We start from the raw sequence: 19,769 nt of genomic DNA on the forward strand, positions 1-19,769 counted from the left end.
TAGAAGAACATAGATTTAAAAAAATGGGTTAATTTAAGTTATAAGAATTGATGAGAAACAAGCCTAAGCTAAGACTGAGCTTTCATAGTTAATCATGTCTCCATGTCATTATTCATGGGCTGACGGTCCCAATGAGAAAATATGATTCCATATGGTATCCAACATGGAGACTTGATTAAGAACAACTACATTAGGTGTCTTCACAGACTCCCCCTTTGGGGTCACTCAGTGTTCACAAAAGGAGTAACTATGTTCTGGCACTTCTCCATGCATAGGATGTGTGTGGGCAGAGCTCAGGCACTGCCACCTAGGGCCAGCCATGTGTTGGGAGGAGGAAGGGAAAGGAAGGGATGGGCTTTTACCCTCACTTGTGGTCAGGCAGATACTGGCATGTGGCTGTCCTGACAAAAAATCCCACTTGGGACTTTGGGGGTCTTTCTTAGGCCTGGAGCCTTCCTTAACAGTGTTCTGCCATACTGATGGGATGGGCACAATTTTTACCCTATATCCAAGATACTAGCAAGGATGCTGGACAGTGGGCAGGAGAGACACATACTTACCGCTGATGCCAATGCTTAGACACAGGGTCTAGGGCTACAGAAAGAGTCTCTGGGCTGCCCAGTCTTACAGCCCCCATCCCAGCCCTACACAAGGGCAGATGTATCTGTGGGTACCTGGAAGATGGCAACTAATGTCTTTTAGTCTCAAGCAGTTAGGGATGTCTCCTTAAATATCAATATAAGGACTGTAAGATAGAATTAGGGGGCACTTAGCCTTGCCTTCAGAGTCCTTAAGCCTGTTATTTTTGTTACTTTTTACACAGAAAAATTGCTATGTGCTTTTTAACCTGAACGATCTGAAAGGTTTTTAAAAAATGAAGTTCTGTACCATCCCAAACCACTGTTGACGAAAGAAAACCTGAGGGATGAGTAGCTGCTATTGGGAATTCCATTCCTGAGTCTGGGATAAAGAAACAATGTCCACAGAGCTGATCTCTGGATGGTGGGGCATAGGGGAGCACAGCTGGAAGGCACCCCTGAATTTCCAGGCCGACTTTCAGTAGATCAACAAGGAAACTGCTCCCCAGAACTTGGCCAGGGTCTCCACATTTGCCCTGCTGGAAAGCTCCATTTCCATTCCATGTCTACACTGACCAACTATCCATGCTGGCCTAGAGCCTCCCAGAGGCTAGCTCTGGCTTCTGGCTTTTCAGCCATATACTGTTCCTATGTCCTGTGCCTACCATGTTGAAAACCCAGGTTCAGAGGACCCAGACCTCCACTGTCAGTCATTCATCCAGACTCCCACTGCCCCCTCATTCATTTATTTGTTCATTCACTCGGTCATCTCTTTGCCAAATAAACATTCAATATGTCCTTCATTTTTAGAAGGCCTCCGGAAGAATCTAACTGTAGACTTGGGCTCAGCTTTCTGGAGGCTTTTGTTCTACTCCCTGAGCTTGCCCTGAGAGTGTGAGCCATTGCGCTCTAGGGAAGAAGGCAGGCACCAAGGAGAAGCCAAATCAAGTCAAAGTCATTTGCTCTCTCTGTCCTACAAGCAGCCAGCACCTCTGATCTGCATGCTGGGTCCATCAACCCTCACCCCACTGCAAAAGAGACAAACCTGAGATGAACTTGGGAGGCAGACTAGGCCTTCCTGTCCACAGTCTTATAAGCGGCAGTGCCCAGGGCCCCATGCTGCATGCACTATTGCCTGTATCAGCTGGGGAGGGCCCCAGAAGGGGTCACCTCTTATTTATGTTTCATATTGTTGCATGTTCAATATTAGGTGTTATGAAGAACATAGAAGGAAAAAAGAGCTCCGGTCTCCAAATCCTTAGTTCTGTGTTAGCGGAAACCAGAGGAGTGTCTCCTAAAACCTAGGAAAACCAGTGTTAAAAATACTCTTGGGCTGGTGAGATGGCTCAGCCGATAAGGTGCCACCAAGCCTGCAAACCTGAGTTCAGTCCCCAGGACACACACTGTGGAGAGAGTCCTCTAATTTCCATATGTGTGATGTAGAACCCGTGTGCTTCCATACCCCATCACATGTACAGAAAATAAACTAAAATGTGATACAAATTAAAAATAAAAATAAAAACCTTCCCTGTATGTCCCTTCTTTGCTCTGTATGAGGTGACCATGTTGGGATAACCAAGGGACAGTGCAATGAATCAGCCAATGGCAACGTTCTGGGTGGACGTTGAGACAGATGGGGCTGCCCTCAAAGCCAGGAAGCGGGGAGATACAGAACTCCTCCAGGCTGAGATGCCAAGCTCAGTGAATGACATGAACCTTGGGGCTGGGTAGCTCTTGACAATACTTCTGCAGGTGAGGACACTGACTGGGTATTCTGTTTCAAAGGGGCACTTGTGTGACCTTCACAAATCATGAATGAGTAGGTTGGAGGAAAAGGCTTGAGGGACTTTGGCTATCAGAAGATTCCCACAAGATCCGTCGGGTCAGACCATGGTGTGTGAGGTTGAGCTGAAGGCTGTGGGTTGGGAAAAGGGAAAGGCAATTTTAAGGCAATGGGGAGAGAGAGACCTATAAAGAAGGCTACTTTTCTTTGAGACAGAGACATGAGGGGTGGGAAAAGACAGGCAGGGGATAGGGCAAAGATCACATGAGTGTTTGGGACATGGGCCAGAAGCACTTTGAACTGTGGATGGAAGATGGGAATTGGGCGTCCACCCATCTGTGAGGAGGCATGTGACTGGCAGCGGAGATTTGGGCTCAGAGTGGAGAAGGCAGCGCCTGCAGCTGACCTGGAAGGGGACACTGCCTCAAAGGGAGCACCTAGTCAGATGTTCTACTGAAGGGTGAACCAAGGCCTGCAGTATGCAGCAGTTCCAGCCTTGGCCCTTGCAGCACTGTCTACAGGTAGGCTCACACATGCATGTGTGTATACCCCCTCCCACACACACACGGGAGGCAGGAGAGAGATAGAGATAGAGAGATAGAGAGATGGGGGTGGGGAGGCGTAGCAGTATAGCTCATTCATCATTTTATTCCAGGCAGGGGATCCTTCACACGCTGTGACAGCCCAGGGTCTAGCTCTCCTGTGAACACTCTCAGGTGGTCTTGTCCCAGGAGGCTTCCAAAGGGCTGATGCCGACAGGCAAAGTGAGGAGACTGCATGGGGAAAGCCAGAGCCTAGAGGCAACACTTTCCACCCCTTGGACTCCGGGGCCGGCTCTCCCCGGAAGCCCACTCTGCCCCATCACACAGAACCCCTGGGAGGCTGGAGGAAGAGCAAGATTCTCTTGTGTACACCTGTGAGCAGGTGAGGCCATGGCAGTCTCAGCAAAGGGCCCTGACTCTCCCTCTACTCACTACCCTGAGGGATCTGGGACAGGGACCACAGGCAGTTGGAAAAGCTATGAGATGGTAGTGGGTATGGAGTGAGTGCTTAAGGCTTGGCAGGGTACTGTAGGCCTGTAACCCTAGCTACTCATGGGGTTGTGGCAGGAGAATTACAAGTTCAAAAGTGCCTGGGCAACAGAACAAGTTGCAGGACAGTCTGGGCAACTTAGTGGAGACTCTGTCTCAAAACAGAAAGTAAAAAGAGGTTTGGGCATATAGCTCAATGGTAGAGCTTTGTCTAGCATGCATAAGGTTCTAGGTTCAATCCCTAGACCTTTGATAGCACACAAGAAAGAATAAGAAAACTAACCCACGTGGGGGATGCGGCCATCTAAAACTATATTGTTAAAGAGAAAACATTTATTGTGACAGCGAGTTCTCAAGTAGAAAATGACTGTTCTATGAAATTTAGGGCTTAGGAATAATTTCAAAAATGGGGATGTAATGTAGGTCCTGTAAACTGGGAAGTGCCCTGCTCTGGCTATTCTCTCAAAGGAGAGCCTAGCCACAGCTCAGTGGGCTTTTGAGCTCAGGGTCTTTCTTATGTGTGTTAGGCAAGCACTGAACCACTGACTGAGCAACACCCACAGCTCTCTTTTTTTTTTCTTCTTCATTTTACCCTCTGAGTCAAAGCCTTACAAGTTGCCCGGCTATCCTTGAACTCATTCTGTAGCCTGGGCATACCCGCCTTGAACTTGGGATCCTCCTGCTTCAGCCTCCTCCATAGCTGGGATCACTGGGCTGCACCATCAACTCAGGCTCCAGTAGATATTCTGACATAGTCTGGCTCCAGACTGTGTGCTGGGTCAAAACAGAATTAACAGGCAGGTGGTGGCCCTGGCGAGGAGGGAAGCTGACCCTGGCATTCATTCGCATGTATCAAGAGAAAATTGCAGGCTGTGGCCTCTCTCACCATAGCTCAGCCCACGGGCCCACGCCCTGCTCCAGGCACCAGGGACAAAGGACAGACTCACTCACAATCCAATTTGTTATACTCCCACCTTCCAATGGGGGGGGGATGAAATAAAAAAAGAAGAAATCCCATTATCTTTATCTGTCCTTCCCATCACCCAGCAGAAAATGCAAACGGGGGGGAGAGACAGCTGCCATGAACTCTTTATATTCTACCCAGAAGAGGATGCCTCTTTTATTGCATACAGGGATTTCTTATTTGAAAAAAAATATATCCTTTCTGAATGACCTCAGCAGCAAGACAGAGGTGGGGGTGGGGTGGAGATCCAGGAGTCATTGACATAGCATTGGCTTAAACTAGAGGGATCTCTGGAGGTCGCAGGCAGTAGCAGAGGGTGAAGAAAGGCCTATGGAGGAGACGACGGGATGGAAATGGGTCTTCTCTCCACCTCCCCGTTGTGAGACATAGACCCAAGCACCATGCCTCTCTGAGCCTCTGAATCAATTTGCCACTTGTGCTAGGAAGCAGAAAGTAAACATTCCCTCTGGGGAACAGAAGGAGATGTCAAGAAGCATTCCTTATCTCAGAGAGAAAAACGTCCTGTCTGCCCCTGCTATTATGTTTAGCGTGGCGACCTTCTCCTAGTCTCCTGGTTACCATTCCAGGCAGGTAGCTTACAACAGGTGAGCTCTGAAGATGGACGAGCTATTGAAGAGTTGAGATGCAATCAGGTCCCTGTCCAGACACTCCAGGGTAGTCATGGCAGTGAACTGATGGGGCCAGCTAGTACATTCAGAGTGGATGCCACCTGGACACTGTGCTTTGAGAACCCCGCTCTCCTAAAACCTGTCCGTGACTATCTTTCCTTCCATACATTCCAGCAGCTTTCATCCAGGCAGACCCTGGACTTTGGGTCCTGTGATGGTGAGTTTTTTGAATCAACTAGGCAGGGCCCTAGTACACTCGACAAAATCTTATTTAGCCTATTTGTGTGAGGTATGGACACAGAAGATTAACTTCTAAATCCAGGGACTTGGGGTAAAGCAATTATTCTCCAGAATGTGGGTGGGCTTCATCCAACCAGCTGAAGGTCTACAGAGAGCAAAAGGATGGCCATCCATGAGCCAGAGGGAATTCTGCATGCAGGTGGCCATAAGCTGTTCCCTGGGCCTCCAGCCTTCCAGTACAACCTGCAGAGTTTGGACCTGGCAGCCTCCAAAATCATACTGTCAGTTCTGTAGAAGATGCACCCCTCCTACACACACACACACACACACACACACACACACACACACAGGGAAGAGAGAGATGTTCCTCAACTTAGCCAGAGTCATGCCCAGATAAACCCACCCTAAGTGGACCATATAAAGAAAAATATATCCTAGATGACCCAAGATTAAACACACTAGAGCACTTAATAGGCCCCACAGCTGGGCCAAGTTATCCAACCAAAGCCTGCCTTTTCTAATGTGGTGAAGATCTGCTGTACAGGGTAGAACACGTCACTGGCCGTGAGCAATAGAACACTGGGCTGTTGGCTCTGTTTCCTTCAGATCCCTGCCAATCACAGCTGCCCACATAGTTACTTTTACATCTGGATCTAGACAAGCTCATGGAGGGGTGAAGGGAATGCTGGGAAAGCGCCAATCCAAGCAGCCATAGTAGATGTGCCAGGGACAGCAGCTGCAGGCTGGACCACTGGGAAGAAGAAACTGTAGTTCATGCCCGGTAGGGGTGAGCAGGGGATGGATATCTTTGGGATGATCACAGAGGTGCTAGAAGGGACTTCTTGCTTCAGTTGAGTCCGGGACAGGGGCTAGTCATCTGGGGAGAGGAGACACCCTCCACTGCAGAAGCAAGAGCTAAGGAGATTGGGGGGGGGGGGGGGGCGCTGATCTGCTCTCTTGGCTCTGCCCAGGATGACAGAGCCTCACCCGGTCTGTGTGCCAAGTGGCCAGGTGGCCCTTGGCATTGACTGATTTGTGGTAACAATGACATCCTTTCTTATACCTTGATGTGAGCTTCTAAAGCACCTTCATCCCCATGGATAACTCGCCTCACCTCCCTCTCCCTACAAGGCCAGAAAACAACTTTCGGGTGACGGAGGAGGCTTTCTTTTCCATGCTTTGCAACCTCGTTTTGGTCTGAAGAAAACTAGAGTTTGGGGGCTGCCCCAAACTCCTGCTTTAATTTTAAAAAAGAAGAACAACCTCGGGAGAAGAACACACAGCTGGGCTGAGCAGGGGGGGGGGGGGTCCTTGGGAAAACACAGCAGGATACCATCTCCCGTGGGACATATCTCGGGTTCACGCTGGTGAGATTGTGAGCCCTGAATTGACACTAGCTTTGAGTTTCTGCTGTAACCATTCGGCTACAGGGTAGTGTGATTCCTCAAGAGCAAGCTCAAGAGCACCGACGTGGGAGAGGCAGTCTGCTCGGGTACCTGGGTATAGAGTTACCACAGGGAGTACTGGCACACAGACTCCTCCAGTCCTAAGAACAAGACACTTAGAGACCCCACCCAAGAAGGGGCACAGGGTCCTGCACACATCTAGTCTTAAGCCTAGTGGGAGAAGACAGGGTTGAGAGGGGATCTGAGACATTCAAGGAGCTAACTGAAGTTCCTGATTTTCAGGATCTTTAGGCATCAGAATCTGGGGGAGGTGGCAGTTTGGGTGGGGAGGCTGAAACATTACCCTGGATTTGAGCAAAATCATAGATGCCCATCTGTCTTATTCACCTTAGCTTAGAGCCCAGATGTGTGCTCAGGGCTTTTGGGGGGTCTCCCCCCCCCATATTGGTTTCCAGGACTCAACACCATCCTCATACCCTCCAGGATCCACAAACAGTCACAGCCAGTGTCCTTAGCAGCAAGCATCTCCCTCCCCCCTGCCTCCTGTGGTCCAGACATGCCACGTAAAAACTTCAATGTATCACTCCCACTGAACTCTTACTATGAAGTAGTTGCTGTAATTATCTCTACCTCATGGGTGAAAAAAGAAGGCACAGATAGTCTAAGTACTTTTGACGAGATCATACAGCAAGGTCCTAGGGACATGAGGCTTTGCATGCAGGTACCACAACAATGCTAGAATTGCCCTTTTCCATCCTAGTCTCTTCAGAGCCTCCTCCAGAGGACACCGCAGTATGACATTCTGCAGAGCACTCTGGCAAAGTACAAATGACCCGGGGTGGAATGCCTTTGTTTGTACAGGCGATGCCATCTCTTCACGGAACATTCAAATACAGTGTCACCCTCCTCTACAGTGGGCCGTCACATCTCATTTTCCTCTATTCTCTTTCTCCATCCTCCATGGCTGACCCAGATCCCTTGAGCTGTGAGTATTCAGCAGAAATTATAGGCCCAGCACAGAGGGGAGGGAGAGCCTGGAGGGAACAAAGGCAGTGTCGAGAACTTGGCCCCAGGGGCTGCGAAGAGCAGACTTCGCCTTCACAGACCATCATTTGGATATGACACCTGCAGTCCCAGACCTCAACAACTCAAAGGACCACAGAGGCACTCCCTGCCAGGAAGGCTTGCCAACAGTGTGCCTAGTGACCTTGGTCCCCTCTTCTGTTTGAGACTCATGAACCTTCTCCCACCTATTCCAAGCAGATTATAAAGGCAAACTCAGCTTGCCTCCCTCCCTCCACCCACTGGTCCTTCTCTGTTCCCTGAAGCCCAGCTCCGCTTACTGCTGACCCGAGAAGGCACGAAGTGACCAAGACCAGCCACAGGGATAGCCCTGAGAAGCAGCCCTCTTACCCAGGTCCATGTCTGCAGCCTTGGGCCGGTGGGAGCATGGTACATTCTTGAAGATGGCATCCAGAATCTTTTCTTTGACCTGGGTGATGGTGTCACAGTTGAGGATCTTCACGGGGACCTCTGGGCTGTTAGCGTTATCTGGACTGACACAGCTCAGGACCTGAGGGTGGCAGGAAGAGGTCACACAGGTGAGGACAGTGGGAAAGACTCCCCAATCTCAGCATCACCCTGGGATCCTTCGTGAATGGCTCCTCTCCATGATGGACTATGGAGGGGTCAGGGCAACTCCATCCTGTGCAGAAAGGCAGGATGGCACCATGTCTTCAACATCACCGCAGGAGTATAAGCTGTCCCCTGAACTTCCTATCAGGATGGATGCTCTGATTGCCTAAGGGGAACAGTGACGGAAGTGATGGTAGGGAGAGCATCTATAACAGGACAGATATAGAAGTATGCACACATATGCAGTTTCCTCACTTGTATACCCGTATGCTAGGGGACACCCCATTAGCACACCGAGACATCACTTCAAAGTCCACTTCATGTTATCACTGTTTGCCTTATTCCTCCAATACACAATCGCAGCTCTCTCTCTCTCTCTCTCTCTGTGTGTGTGTCTCTCTCTCTGTCTCTCTCTGTGTGTCTCTCTCTGCATGTATCTCTGTCTCTCTGTCTCTCTCTCTCACACACACACACACATACATACATACATACATATGCTCACACACATGCTCAGTACTAATGAGAAACCGGGCTCCTGTTTAAAAAGATTTAATAGCTTTGGTTTTGGGAAGCATTTCAGGTTGATTGGGGGCTGCTGGATCTATTAGAAACTTAATGTATTCTTTAAGTATAAAAAGGTGCCCTTTAAAAACTACAGCTTCAGGCCCCCCAAGAGGCCTTGCTGGCTGTGACCCTGAAGCCCTGGTCAGGTGAGGAGGCTGCTGCTAGTGCGCACGGCCTCTAGTTCTCATTTCAGAAAGAGATGGAAAAATTGAAACGGCTTCACCAGCTGTTGGCTTCCTTTGAGAAGTTCAAAGTGTTCCATTGGCCATCCTTATAGTGTGTTCTTTTTGTATTGCTGATACTTTGGGGTTCCCTGGGTGGACTTCAGTGGAACAGAAAGCCGGGTATGAGGTATGGGAATGGTGAGGGATATATAAGAGCCAGGCAGAGAGCCCTGGGTATTTGGGGACTTGAGGCCAGATGTCTTGCTTCTCTGGGCTCCCAGCTAGCCTTTTGTCCCTGGAGCCTGAGTGTTCCATGTCCCTCTCCTTCTCAGAACTTCAAAACCCCATGCCCCTCCCAGTAACCATTTCCCAATAGCCCCATCTGGCTCACAGAACCAGACTCCAGCCCTCCGCCTGCTCCATGTGGTGGTAATCAGAACCCTGGCCCTCATTCCTGCCTCTCATTAGCAGCTGGACTGCTAGGGGCACAAATGCAGAACATGCTTATTCCATTAAGAAGGGAAAGAAGGGGGGGCCCTAAATCTATAAAAATCAAACTCTCACCTTCAGAATGTCCTGCACTGAAAATAAAATAAGGGAGGCCAGGCCTCTGAGCTGAATGCCTATGAAGGCCTTCTCCCAGCCACTCCTCGTTCCTTCTCAGAACCTCCCATACCCCTCTCTTCTGCTCTGGCCACCGTGCTGTCCTGTCCTGTTGCCAGGCCAGTGATGGGCAGTTCCACCTCCCCTAGGCAGCAACAGAACCTTGTCCAGACTCTTTCCCCAGAAGGACCATGAAGCAGAGACTGATGCTGAAGGGTGATCTCCCAAAGCATGTCAGGGCAGGCACTGATCTTCCCAGGTGGAAGCAGTGGCTCACAGAAGACAGGGTCCCAGGTTCAGAAAAATGTCTTCTACTCCTGGCTCTTAACTGCTTCAGACCCATGCACCAGGTGCTTTCTCGGCAGGTTCCCAGGGAGGCTCTAGCCATCTGGAGGACTCCCAGGGAACATTTAGCATTCTCTCAGGTTCCTGGGAAGGGATGCAATGTTCAAACAGGCGCCTGGGGTGGGGTGGAGAGACCTAGACAGCTCGTGGGCTCCCAGGGGACACACATCTCATACTCTGGCAGGTGACTCGGTATGCATCTTATACACCCTACCAAGTTCCCGGATATCTAGTGTTCAAGAAGGTAACCTGGCAAGCATCTAGTCTTCTAGGAAGCTCCCTGGCAGGTAACCATGTGAGTGTCTAGCACTCCAGCAGGCTCCCTGGTATTGCAGTGTAAATCCTGGAGATCTCCCATGGCTGTGCTAACTCAACTTTCATCGGGACCAGGCCACGAACAGCAAAGCCAGAGTTCCCAGGGCTCCTCCAGTTGCTGCATGACCCCACCCTTCCCACCTTTATATTCGAGCTGCTCAGCAAGAGTCTCTGCTGCTCTGTCTGTCCTGGTGCGGGACCATCTTCCTGCATCACCACTGGGTGGAGCGTCCCCTTCACAGGTAGGAGCATCCTTTCCCGCAGCCCTGCCACGTCCAGGCAAGATAATCGCCCATTTCTCTCCCTTGCTTTCCTGGCCTATCTTCAGATGTTCCCAACTTAATGATTTCTTCCCATTCTCTGTAAGTCTGTCACCTGCCACCAGCTGGGCACCATCTTTCAGGCAGTGGAAATAAAGGCTGCTGCAATTTAGGACTGGAGCATGATTGTGATCATAACTCATTGTGTTGCACGGGGATGGAGGCGGGTGGGACGGGAGACATTTAAAGGTATTCCTCTCTCGCTAAGAAATCCATTCAAGCCTCTATTTTTGGAAGGGTGTGTTCCTTCTCCATTTTAATTGCAGTCTGTGACTTTCTTCTGTGAGCTGGGAACTGAGAGGGAGCAGAAGCCTCATTCACAGGCCATGTCTTCAGGTTCTCAGCAAGTCAGTCTATTGGGATTCCCGAGGGCCCTTGGAAAGATGGGGATGGGAGAATCAGGACAGCCTCCCATTGAGCAGAAATAGCTTTTTTTCTGAGGGGGATCATCTTCCTACCTGGCCATAGGATCTGAACGTGTCTGTGTGAGCACCTGTCTCTCCTAGCCTGGCCTCCACCCTCATCCCCACTCGATCCTGACTACTCGGTACAGCACCTGTCTGGAGCCACGCCCATGCATCGGCTGAGGAGTCACTGAGATGCAGCTGAGCCTCTGGGCACCCTGGTGCATGGGCCACAGGGAGCAGAGGTGGGCCCACAGCAGGCATCTGCCTGGGCCCTACAACCAACAAAGCTGGAAAGGTGATTTGTTCAGCATTTTCGCCATTTCTTCTTCAGGAAAGGGCTGCCCAAGTGCCAAAGCTGACCTACGGGAGCAGCCAGAGGGCTTACCAGGGTTTTGTATTCGATCTGCTGCCGGATGAGCTTGTCCTCACTCAGGGAGTAGCGGGCCTCTCCTGTGATGGCGTCGATAGGGCCCTTCTCCATCTGCTGCTTGATGGCACAGAACAGGGAGAAGAGGGGCTCCCCAGCACACTCCTGCGTGAGAGGAGAATCCCAGAATTAGAATTCAGGGATCCAAGGTATGTAGGGCTCACCCTACTGTCCTTGCTGTCCTGGTCCTGATTGTTTGTTTCTTGGCTCACTTTTCCCATCTCCTCTTCTATGCTCTTCAGATTTGCATGGGTTCCTGCCCTGTGGGCCCAGGTGATTCTGTAATTTCCTGCCACCTGTTCAGAACATGCCCTCCCTTCCTTACTTCCTTTTTTTCCTTCCTTCCTTCCTTCCTCCCTCCCTCCCTCCCTCCCTTCCTCCCTCCCTCCCTCTCTACTATCCTCTCTGCTCCTTCTCCCGCCCCACCCCATCCTGCTTTCTTTGTGAACCAATCAAGAGGCAGAGGTTGGTTCTCTGAGTTGATGACTCCTCTGCCTCCCTGGCCCACCCTCAGTTTATCTGCAGCAGCATGACTACGTGCCTGCCCTGGGACCCTTCATCAGCGTCCATAAGTCTGATACTGGGGGCAAAGAGGAGCTTGGGAGGGGAGAGGAAATGGGGAACTCACAGGTGACTTGTGTTCAGCTGAAAATGGGAATTTAGCTGAGGACCACATGGAACCCTCTCACTTGGGTCTTTCTTCAGTTCAGTTTCCCGACAATAAAGAACTTGTGGGTTGGGTATGTCGGGCTCCATAAGAATAGACATATAGGGATTATAGAGTCGAGTGTAGCAGGCTGAGGAGGTAAAAGGCTTACATCCAGGAGAGGAAGAACTTTAGTAGGACTGGAAATGTGTGCTCATCACATCCTACCTTGAGGAACTTGTAGAGGAGGAAGGTAAACCAATTGGTTAGCATCTTCTCAGCCACTGACTCCGTCCTGGCATCCATCACCAAGGGAAAAGGGGAAAGAAGACAAGAAGTAGCTGGTCAGAGGCCATGGGCTAGGTAGAGTGGGAGAAGAACCTGCCACCATCTTGCTGAATACAGTGTCTGGTGACCTAACGTACAGGAGAGTCTTACGGCGTGCCAGGCCCCCAGGGCTGAGAACGAGCATTTTCTGAAAATCTGGAGCCTGGCTGCTGGGCCTGCATGTGCTGTGTGAAGGTTTTCCTTGTCTACAGAGGTGCTATCCCATCCCACTTCACAGCAATGGCAATGGCCTTCACATAAGTTGTCCAGTTGCTATGTGTCACATGTGGCTACGGAATAGTTGAAATGTGGTCAGTGTGTCTGAGGAGCTAAAGTCTGCCCACTTATCTAGTGAATTTAGATTTGAGTCATTACATGTAGCTGAAGGCCTGTTGGATAGTACAGCCCTAGGAGAACTTGGGGAGAGACCAATGCATTCCTATTGGGAAAGAAAGAAAGAAAATCAAAACAAAAGGCTGGGGGCTATTAATTGGGCAGGGTATAGGAAGGAAAGTGGCATAGAAAGGCGATACAGTAGAGAGACAAGATATTCCCTTTGAAGCCTGTTACCTTATCTAGACTCAGAGCATTAACTGCCACACAGAGGGTGACCATAGCCTGTCCACAGATAAGCTAACATTGTCGTATCTCAAAGGCTGCTGAGTACTTCTAAGGAATGCTTCTGCACTGGCAGGGAATACTTTTTTGAGTATAACCGCTATCTTTCATGTCATGGCTGAAGCCTGCTTATTCTTTCCTTAGGTGAAAGAAGATACTGCCCAGCAGTGGTGTCGCATGTCCTTAATCCCAGCACTTGGGAGGCTGAGTCAGGCGGGTCTCTAGTTCCAGGCCAGCCTGGTCTACAATGTGAGTTGCAGGTCAGGCAGGGCTACTCAGAGAAACTCTGCCTCAAAAAAGCAAAAGAAGATGTGAGGGAGGGAAGGAGAGAGGGAGGGGAGAGGGAGGAAGGAGGAGGGAAGGAAGAAAGGGGAAGGGAAGGGGAGGGAAAGAGGGATGGGGGAAGGAAGGAGGGAGCGAGGGAAGAAGAAGAAGATGCTGTCAAAGTGTTGCTGATTTGAACTGCACACATTCAAGGATTAAAACTTGTGCTGAGAGTATAGTCAATGCCAGCGACAAACTAGCCCGTCTAGACAGATCTTGGTGAACTTAAATACATAGTTGCTAGAAAATACTGATAACTGAAACCTCCAGGTGTTTGGGCAGCTGCTGGTATGCAGGGAAGAGAAACAGGAAAGAGAAAGAGGAAGACAATTGTGGGGAGCCAGTGGCAAGAAGAACAGAAGGAAGTGGGGGAGGGAAAGTGCAGGAGCATCCGGGGAGCACAAGAAGAAAACAAGGAGAGGAGAGAGACCCAAAGCGAGACCATGAGACCATGCCAGGAAATTGTCAGTGGGAGTTGCCGGCAGGCGGCGGCAACCCTAGAATTATGCCAGTGGGCGGCTACATGGTGAAAGCAAAACAAAAATCAACATTATCTACCTTGCCGTTTGCAGAGCTGTGGGATTCTCCTTGGCACCACAGTCTTTTGCAGCTGGGCAGGCAAATGTGCACCCCCCCCCCAAGTCTAAAACAAACTATTTGGAAAGCTAAGTACATCTATCTGCCAGACAGGGAAGCAGTATTGAGTCCTGGAGTCTGACCCAGAGACCACGGGGGCAAAGGTCAGGAAGACAGGATGGAGTGGTCTGGCCAGAGAGCTGGATGTGGTGGTTTCCACAGTGTTTTCTAACTGTACCTGTACCAGGGCTATTATTATTGGAATAACAGCTGAGAAGAGAAATGGGTACCCTTCAAATGGATGTCCACATAGAATAGGAGTCCTGTGTTTTCTAACCAAGCCAAATAACAGGGTAGGAATGGCTGACACTTGTCTGGCCTTGTGGGTTTAGAAACACACCTGCCCTGCAGTGGTGGTGCATGTCCTTAATCCCAGCACTTGGGAGGCAGAGGCAGGCAGATCTCTAAGTTCCAGGCCAGCCTGGTCTACAATGTGAGTTGCAGGTCAGCCAGGGCTACTCAGAGAAACCCTGCCTCAAAAAAACCAAAAGAGGGAGGGAGGGAGAGAAGGAGGGAGGGAGGGAAGGACAAGGGAGGGAGAGAGGAGGGAGGGAGGGAGCAAATGTTATGGCTCAAATGAGATGCTTTCCACAGGTTCATGTGTTTAAATGTTGGGTCTCCAAAGCTGGTAGTGACACTATTTTGGGGGTCATGGAACCTTTAAGAGGTGGAGCATTGCTGAAGGATGGCCACAAAGTCACTATTTCCTTCCTCACCATGATGGACTCTACCTCCTCAAACTGTGAGCCACAAGAAACCTTTCCTACTTTAATTCTCTTGCATTAGGTGTTTGGCCACAGTAATGAGAAACCTAATACCGTTTTACTTTGTCCAGCAGAGAATCCAGAGCCCATAGCAGGGGTCAGGACCTGCTTGTTGGGCTGCACTGAGTCAGTTGTACCCAAAGACTTTCACTTTCTGTTTTTCAAATGGTAACACCCATTCAAGCTGCTTAGTTCACTGTTAACCTGTAGATCCCCATCAGGTCTGGGAGTGGCCCAAGAACTTCATTTCTTTAGTCTTGTATGCTGTTCTTGCTGCTGGTCCATCAAGAGTCTGAGGTCTGTTTCTACTTCTAGTCCTGGCCTAAATGAGGCCAGGTCATGGCCTAACTGATCTCTGATACAGAGCTATGTAATTCAGGAGCAGAAGGGCAGGGTATCAGGGAAACAGATGTGTGGTGAGCTGGTCTGTAGGCATGCAGGTAATGGGTGTGACTAGCCGCCTGCAGGTCAGTGTTTTACCTATAGGAAGCATAGTTGATCCCTCTGTAGCCTACCTGGTACACAGAGGGCTCCAGGATTCATACCTAAGGCTTGGGCTGGGGTAGGAGTACTCTGACCTCTGCTGACCACCTTAGGCCTCTCTTACCTCCTGAGCAGCAACTTGGGATGGTTCTTGCTCTCCAGGTTCTTATCAATGAGGTCAGCCAAGAGCTGCTTCAGCACATCGGTGGCATATTCTAGCTTGCTCTGAAGGACCGTCATAATGAGAGAGGCCACGTTCCCTCGGTCACGCATGGAGAAGCTGCGCTGAGACTCAAGAGTGCGGATGAAAGATAAGAGGAACACCTTGTTGTTGATGAGCTGGGCGAAGAGCTTCAGGCCTTTCTCCACACGCTCCTGCCGGTAGCCTGGGACCTGTGGCAGGATGCGGGGTCCTCACATGAGCTCTGGAGTGCCCCATTTACTGCTTCACAAGGCTCCTGTTCCCCTTAGTCTAGACACAGTTGATCTGGCTAACACTACCAAGTCCTTCTCGGGTGTCAGGCATGGGGCTTAGTATCTTTTTAACCTCCATCACAGCACACGAAGCGGGGAGGTAGTTACAGTCTTGAGACCCAGCCACTAATACTAGGAGAATTAACCACAGTTCCCAAGAAGTAGCAATGAGATTTGAACCCACTTGAGGAGACTCTACAACCTTAGCACTTCCCTGATGGTGATGCAGAGTCAACAAAGGGCCTGTGCTCCTGATCACCTCCTAACTCTCTGGAGCCCTGAAAGGCCAGAACTGCTGTGGTTTGTGTTCTGTTTCAGGGATTACCAGGCCTGGGCTCCCGGTTAAGCTAACACCCACCCCTTCCTTCTCCATTCCCAGAGGTCCTGTGATCAAACAATCAAGATGACTGAATTTTCCCAGGACTCTGACACCACCACACTCTGTGTGTCAGTTAGGGCTTTAGTCTCTGTGAAGAGACACCATGACCATGGCAACCATTATAAAGGAAAACATTTAATTGGGTGCCTTACAGTTTCAGAGATTTAGCCCATTATCATCATGGCAGGGTATGGCAGCAAGCAGTTAGACATACTGCTGGAGAAGGAGCTGAGATTGGAGAGGGAGCCATATCTTAATCTCACAGGTAATAGGAAATGGTCTGAGTGTCACACTAAGAGAAGCTTGAGCAAAGGAGACCTCAAAGCCCACCCACACAGTGACATACTTCCTCCAACAAGACCACACCTACAAAATCACACCTCATAATAGTACCACTCCCTATAAGCTTATGGGGGCCAATTCCATTCAAACTACCACACTCTGTAAGCTTGTGCAAGTTTGTTTATCTCTTAGGGACCTCAACTTACCTACTTTAGGAAAAGGAGAGACAGGCCTTGAATGGAGCACCCTTGTGTTCTCTACCCAGGAGAAGGAAGGTGACTCTACCTTCTTCCCTGCAGGATAGGGGGGGTTGGGAAATACCCAGGAGGGTACAATCATCTTAAGAGAGATTTTTTGGCTGCCTAGCTAAGCATGAAGGGCAGTCCCTAAGATGTCCAGGAAGGGGCACAGTAGCCCTGTTCAGAAGAACCTCAGGCTGGTGTCTCCAAGATACCCAGCAGCAAGGGAAGGGATGGATGCTCCATAGCCCTGAGATGGAAATGTTCCACTCCTCACCATAGCAAAGTGGCCAGTGCTATGAACAGACTGAATGAAGAGGACTGACACTAGAGTGGGCTAGATGGACATTAGAGTGGGCTAGACAGGCACTAGAGTGGGCTAGACGGGGGCACTAGAGTGGACTAGACAGGCACTAGAGTGGGCTAGACGGGCACTAGAGTGGGCTAGACGGGCACTAGAGTGGGCTAGACGGGCACTAGAGTGGGCTAGATGGACATTAGAGTGGGCTAGATGGGCACTAGGGTGGGCTAGATGGGCACTAGAGTGGACTAGACGGGCACTAGAGAGGGCTAGACGGGCACTAGAGTGGGCTAGATGGGCACTAGAGTGGGCTAGACGGGCACTAGAGTGGGCTAGATGGGCACTAGAGTGGACTAGACGGGCACTAGAGAGGGCTAGACGGGCACTAGAGTGGGCTAGATGGGCACTAGAGTGGGCTAGACGGGCACTAGAGAAGGCTAGACGGGCACTAGAGTGGGCTAGATGGACATTAGAGTGGGCTAGACGGGCACTAGAGTAGGCTAGATGGGCACTAGAGTGGACTAGACGGGCACTAGAGAGGGCTAGACGGGCACTAGAGTGGGCTAGATGGGCACTAGAGTGGGCTAGACGGGCACTAGAGTGGGCTAGACGGGCACTAGAGTGGGCTAGACGGGCACTAGAGTTGGCTAGATGGACACTAGAGTGGACTAGACGGGCACTAGAGGGGGCTAGATGGGCACTAGAGTGGGATAGACGGGCACTAGAGTGGGCTAGACGGGCACTAGAGTGGGCTAGACGGGCACTAGAGTGGGCTAGACGGGCACTAGAGTGGGCTAGACGGGCACTAGAGTGGGCTAGATGGGCACTAGAGTGGGCTAGACGGGCACTAGAGTAGGCTAGATGGGCACTAGAGTGGACTAGACGGGCACTAGAGAGGGCTAGACGGGCACTAGAGTGGCTCACTCCTCACAGAGTACCATTCAAACTCTGATTTTGGACAGGAAAGATAACAGTAATAGTGAGGTTGTTTGCTTGGGCAGCTGGAAGGGCACACAGGATGCCTAGAGACCTGGTGCTGCCTCTTGATCTGAACAGCGACTCAATGGATGGGACAGGTGGGCTCTCTTGAGGACCTGTCAGTCACTGTCCTGAGCAGTGATATATGCATATTGCTTTGCATGTTTGCTTTTGAGAAAACCAATGAACTCTTGGGAATGCAGCCACAGGCCTGGCCCTCATAGGTTCCTTCTTGGAACACTGAGCCGGGCTTGTCTCCTTGAGTGCATCACCTGAATGTATTGTGAGGCAGAGGGACAGAGATGCCAAGAGAGATTCTTAAGGGCTATGTCCCAACCCCTCAGGTCTTTGAGAAGGACTGCAGGACTGCCATGTATGTCAAAGAACATTGTTTCAAAGTTGGTCAGGCTTGGGCTAAATTCTGTCACCGTCACTCACTAGCTGTTAATTTCTTCACCAGAAAAGTATGTTGTTGAAAGAGCTAATATGCATATGGACCTTTCTCTCTGCCAAGTCTCCTTTGGACTGATTCTGATGTATTGGCCTGTTTAATCCACAGAACACTCTAGGGTGCAGGCTGTGTTAGGACCTCTGGAACAGCATGAGGACAGGAGCTTCCTCAGGATCCCAAGACAGAAGCCTCAAAGCTAGGCCATGACCCAAGCTGTCAGGACTGTGTCCTACCCTATCCATGGGACATTGCATGGCACAGACAACTTGTGAGAAGCCTGTTGTGCTGAGTGCCACCCACAGTGGAGTCACAGAGGGCGGCTATTTTATTCTGCCGTACTCCCGGGGTTTCAACTAGAAAGGGCTGACAGAGGCAGACAGAGATCGCCTGTTGGCTCTAGGTCACAGAAGGTGGCAGAAATAGTCATTCTCCCCTCAACTCAGAAGCCCCTGTGTTCTGGATCCAGGTTGATGTCAGCTAGAAGCAAGTTCCAAGTCCCCAGCTCCTCTGCAGAGGGCGCACTGGGCCTCCATCTACTCTGCCTAGAAGGGGGTCTTAAGCGAGCTTTCCTGGCAGCAGGTCATTCTGATGGTTCTGGAATCTCAGAGGAAGCCTGTATGCTCCCAGAACCAGTCCCGTGTCATCCTCTGACCGCAGCACTAGTACTTGGAAAGCCAGTTCTCAGATGGAGAAGGGAGGACAGATCCAAGAGTATACAGTAGGTATCAGCTAGGACAACCTGGCAGCTCATCTTGTCCCTCATCATAGCCCCACCCTCCTGAGTCCCTCATTGTCACAAGAGGGCCCAGCTTTGATTTACCTTATACCCAGCTCCTTTGGTTCCCTGACCCATGGTGGACAGATGCAGTACTGGCAGCGGATCCATGGTAGCCTCCCTCTGCCACAGCTCAAGCATTCATTTACCACCTGTCTGCTTCCTCCTGACTTTTTCCCTAAAAGTGTGATTGCCTCCTCACACACGTGGTCATGCTTTGCATCCTCTCCTTCCAGCTCTCCTCAGCGTGACTCCTCTGTTACTTGAACTAACTATGGCAGATACTACTGTTTCCTGGGCACTGTGTGCCCTGCACATATTGTGTGCATTCTTAACAGTCTTACACAGGACAGCTGTGATCTTCTCAGCGTCTTAGAGAAATCACCACACTTGTCGCAGGCCACCCTACTGCTAAAGGGCAGTGCTGGATTTTCCAACCCAGTCTCCCCACCTGTCACCACATCTATCCCACTCCTGGATTCAAGGGCTATCTCAAAGCTAACACAAGCTTCTCCCTGCAGCTTTCCCAGGCACAGCCACCCACCCAGCTGCTCAGGCTGTCCCGAGAGAGAGGCTGTCAGAGGGAGAGGTAGTCACGAGCAGGTTTGGCAGTGCAGCATATGGAGAGGACACTGTGCCAGCTCCATGGCACTCCACCCTCTGAACCTACAGTGTGAGCTT

General features: G+C 50.6%; 1 protein-coding gene across 1 annotated transcript in view; it reads right to left on the bottom strand.

The window, feature by feature from the left end:
- Plxna4 (plexin A4) overlaps positions 1–19,769 on the bottom strand; it is a 454,568-nt gene that overhangs the window by 27,471 nt on the left and 407,328 nt on the right. The window contains exons 22-25 of the mRNA XM_041675360.1: positions 15,334–15,602; positions 12,286–12,352; positions 11,370–11,516; positions 8,045–8,204 (exon numbers count right to left, since the gene is read on the bottom strand). Of these exons, the coding sequence (XP_041531294.1) occupies positions 8,045–8,204; positions 11,370–11,516; positions 12,286–12,352; positions 15,334–15,602 (643 nt within the window). The remainder of the gene's footprint in view (positions 1–8,044; positions 8,205–11,369; positions 11,517–12,285; positions 12,353–15,333; positions 15,603–19,769) is intronic.

This window comes from Microtus oregoni, unplaced genomic scaffold, assembly GCF_018167655.1.
Source record: "Microtus oregoni isolate MIOR12 unplaced genomic scaffold, Mior012 000026F_ref0000081, whole genome shotgun sequence".
In the NCBI taxonomy this organism is placed as follows: Eukaryota; Metazoa; Chordata; class Mammalia; order Rodentia; family Cricetidae; genus Microtus; species Microtus oregoni.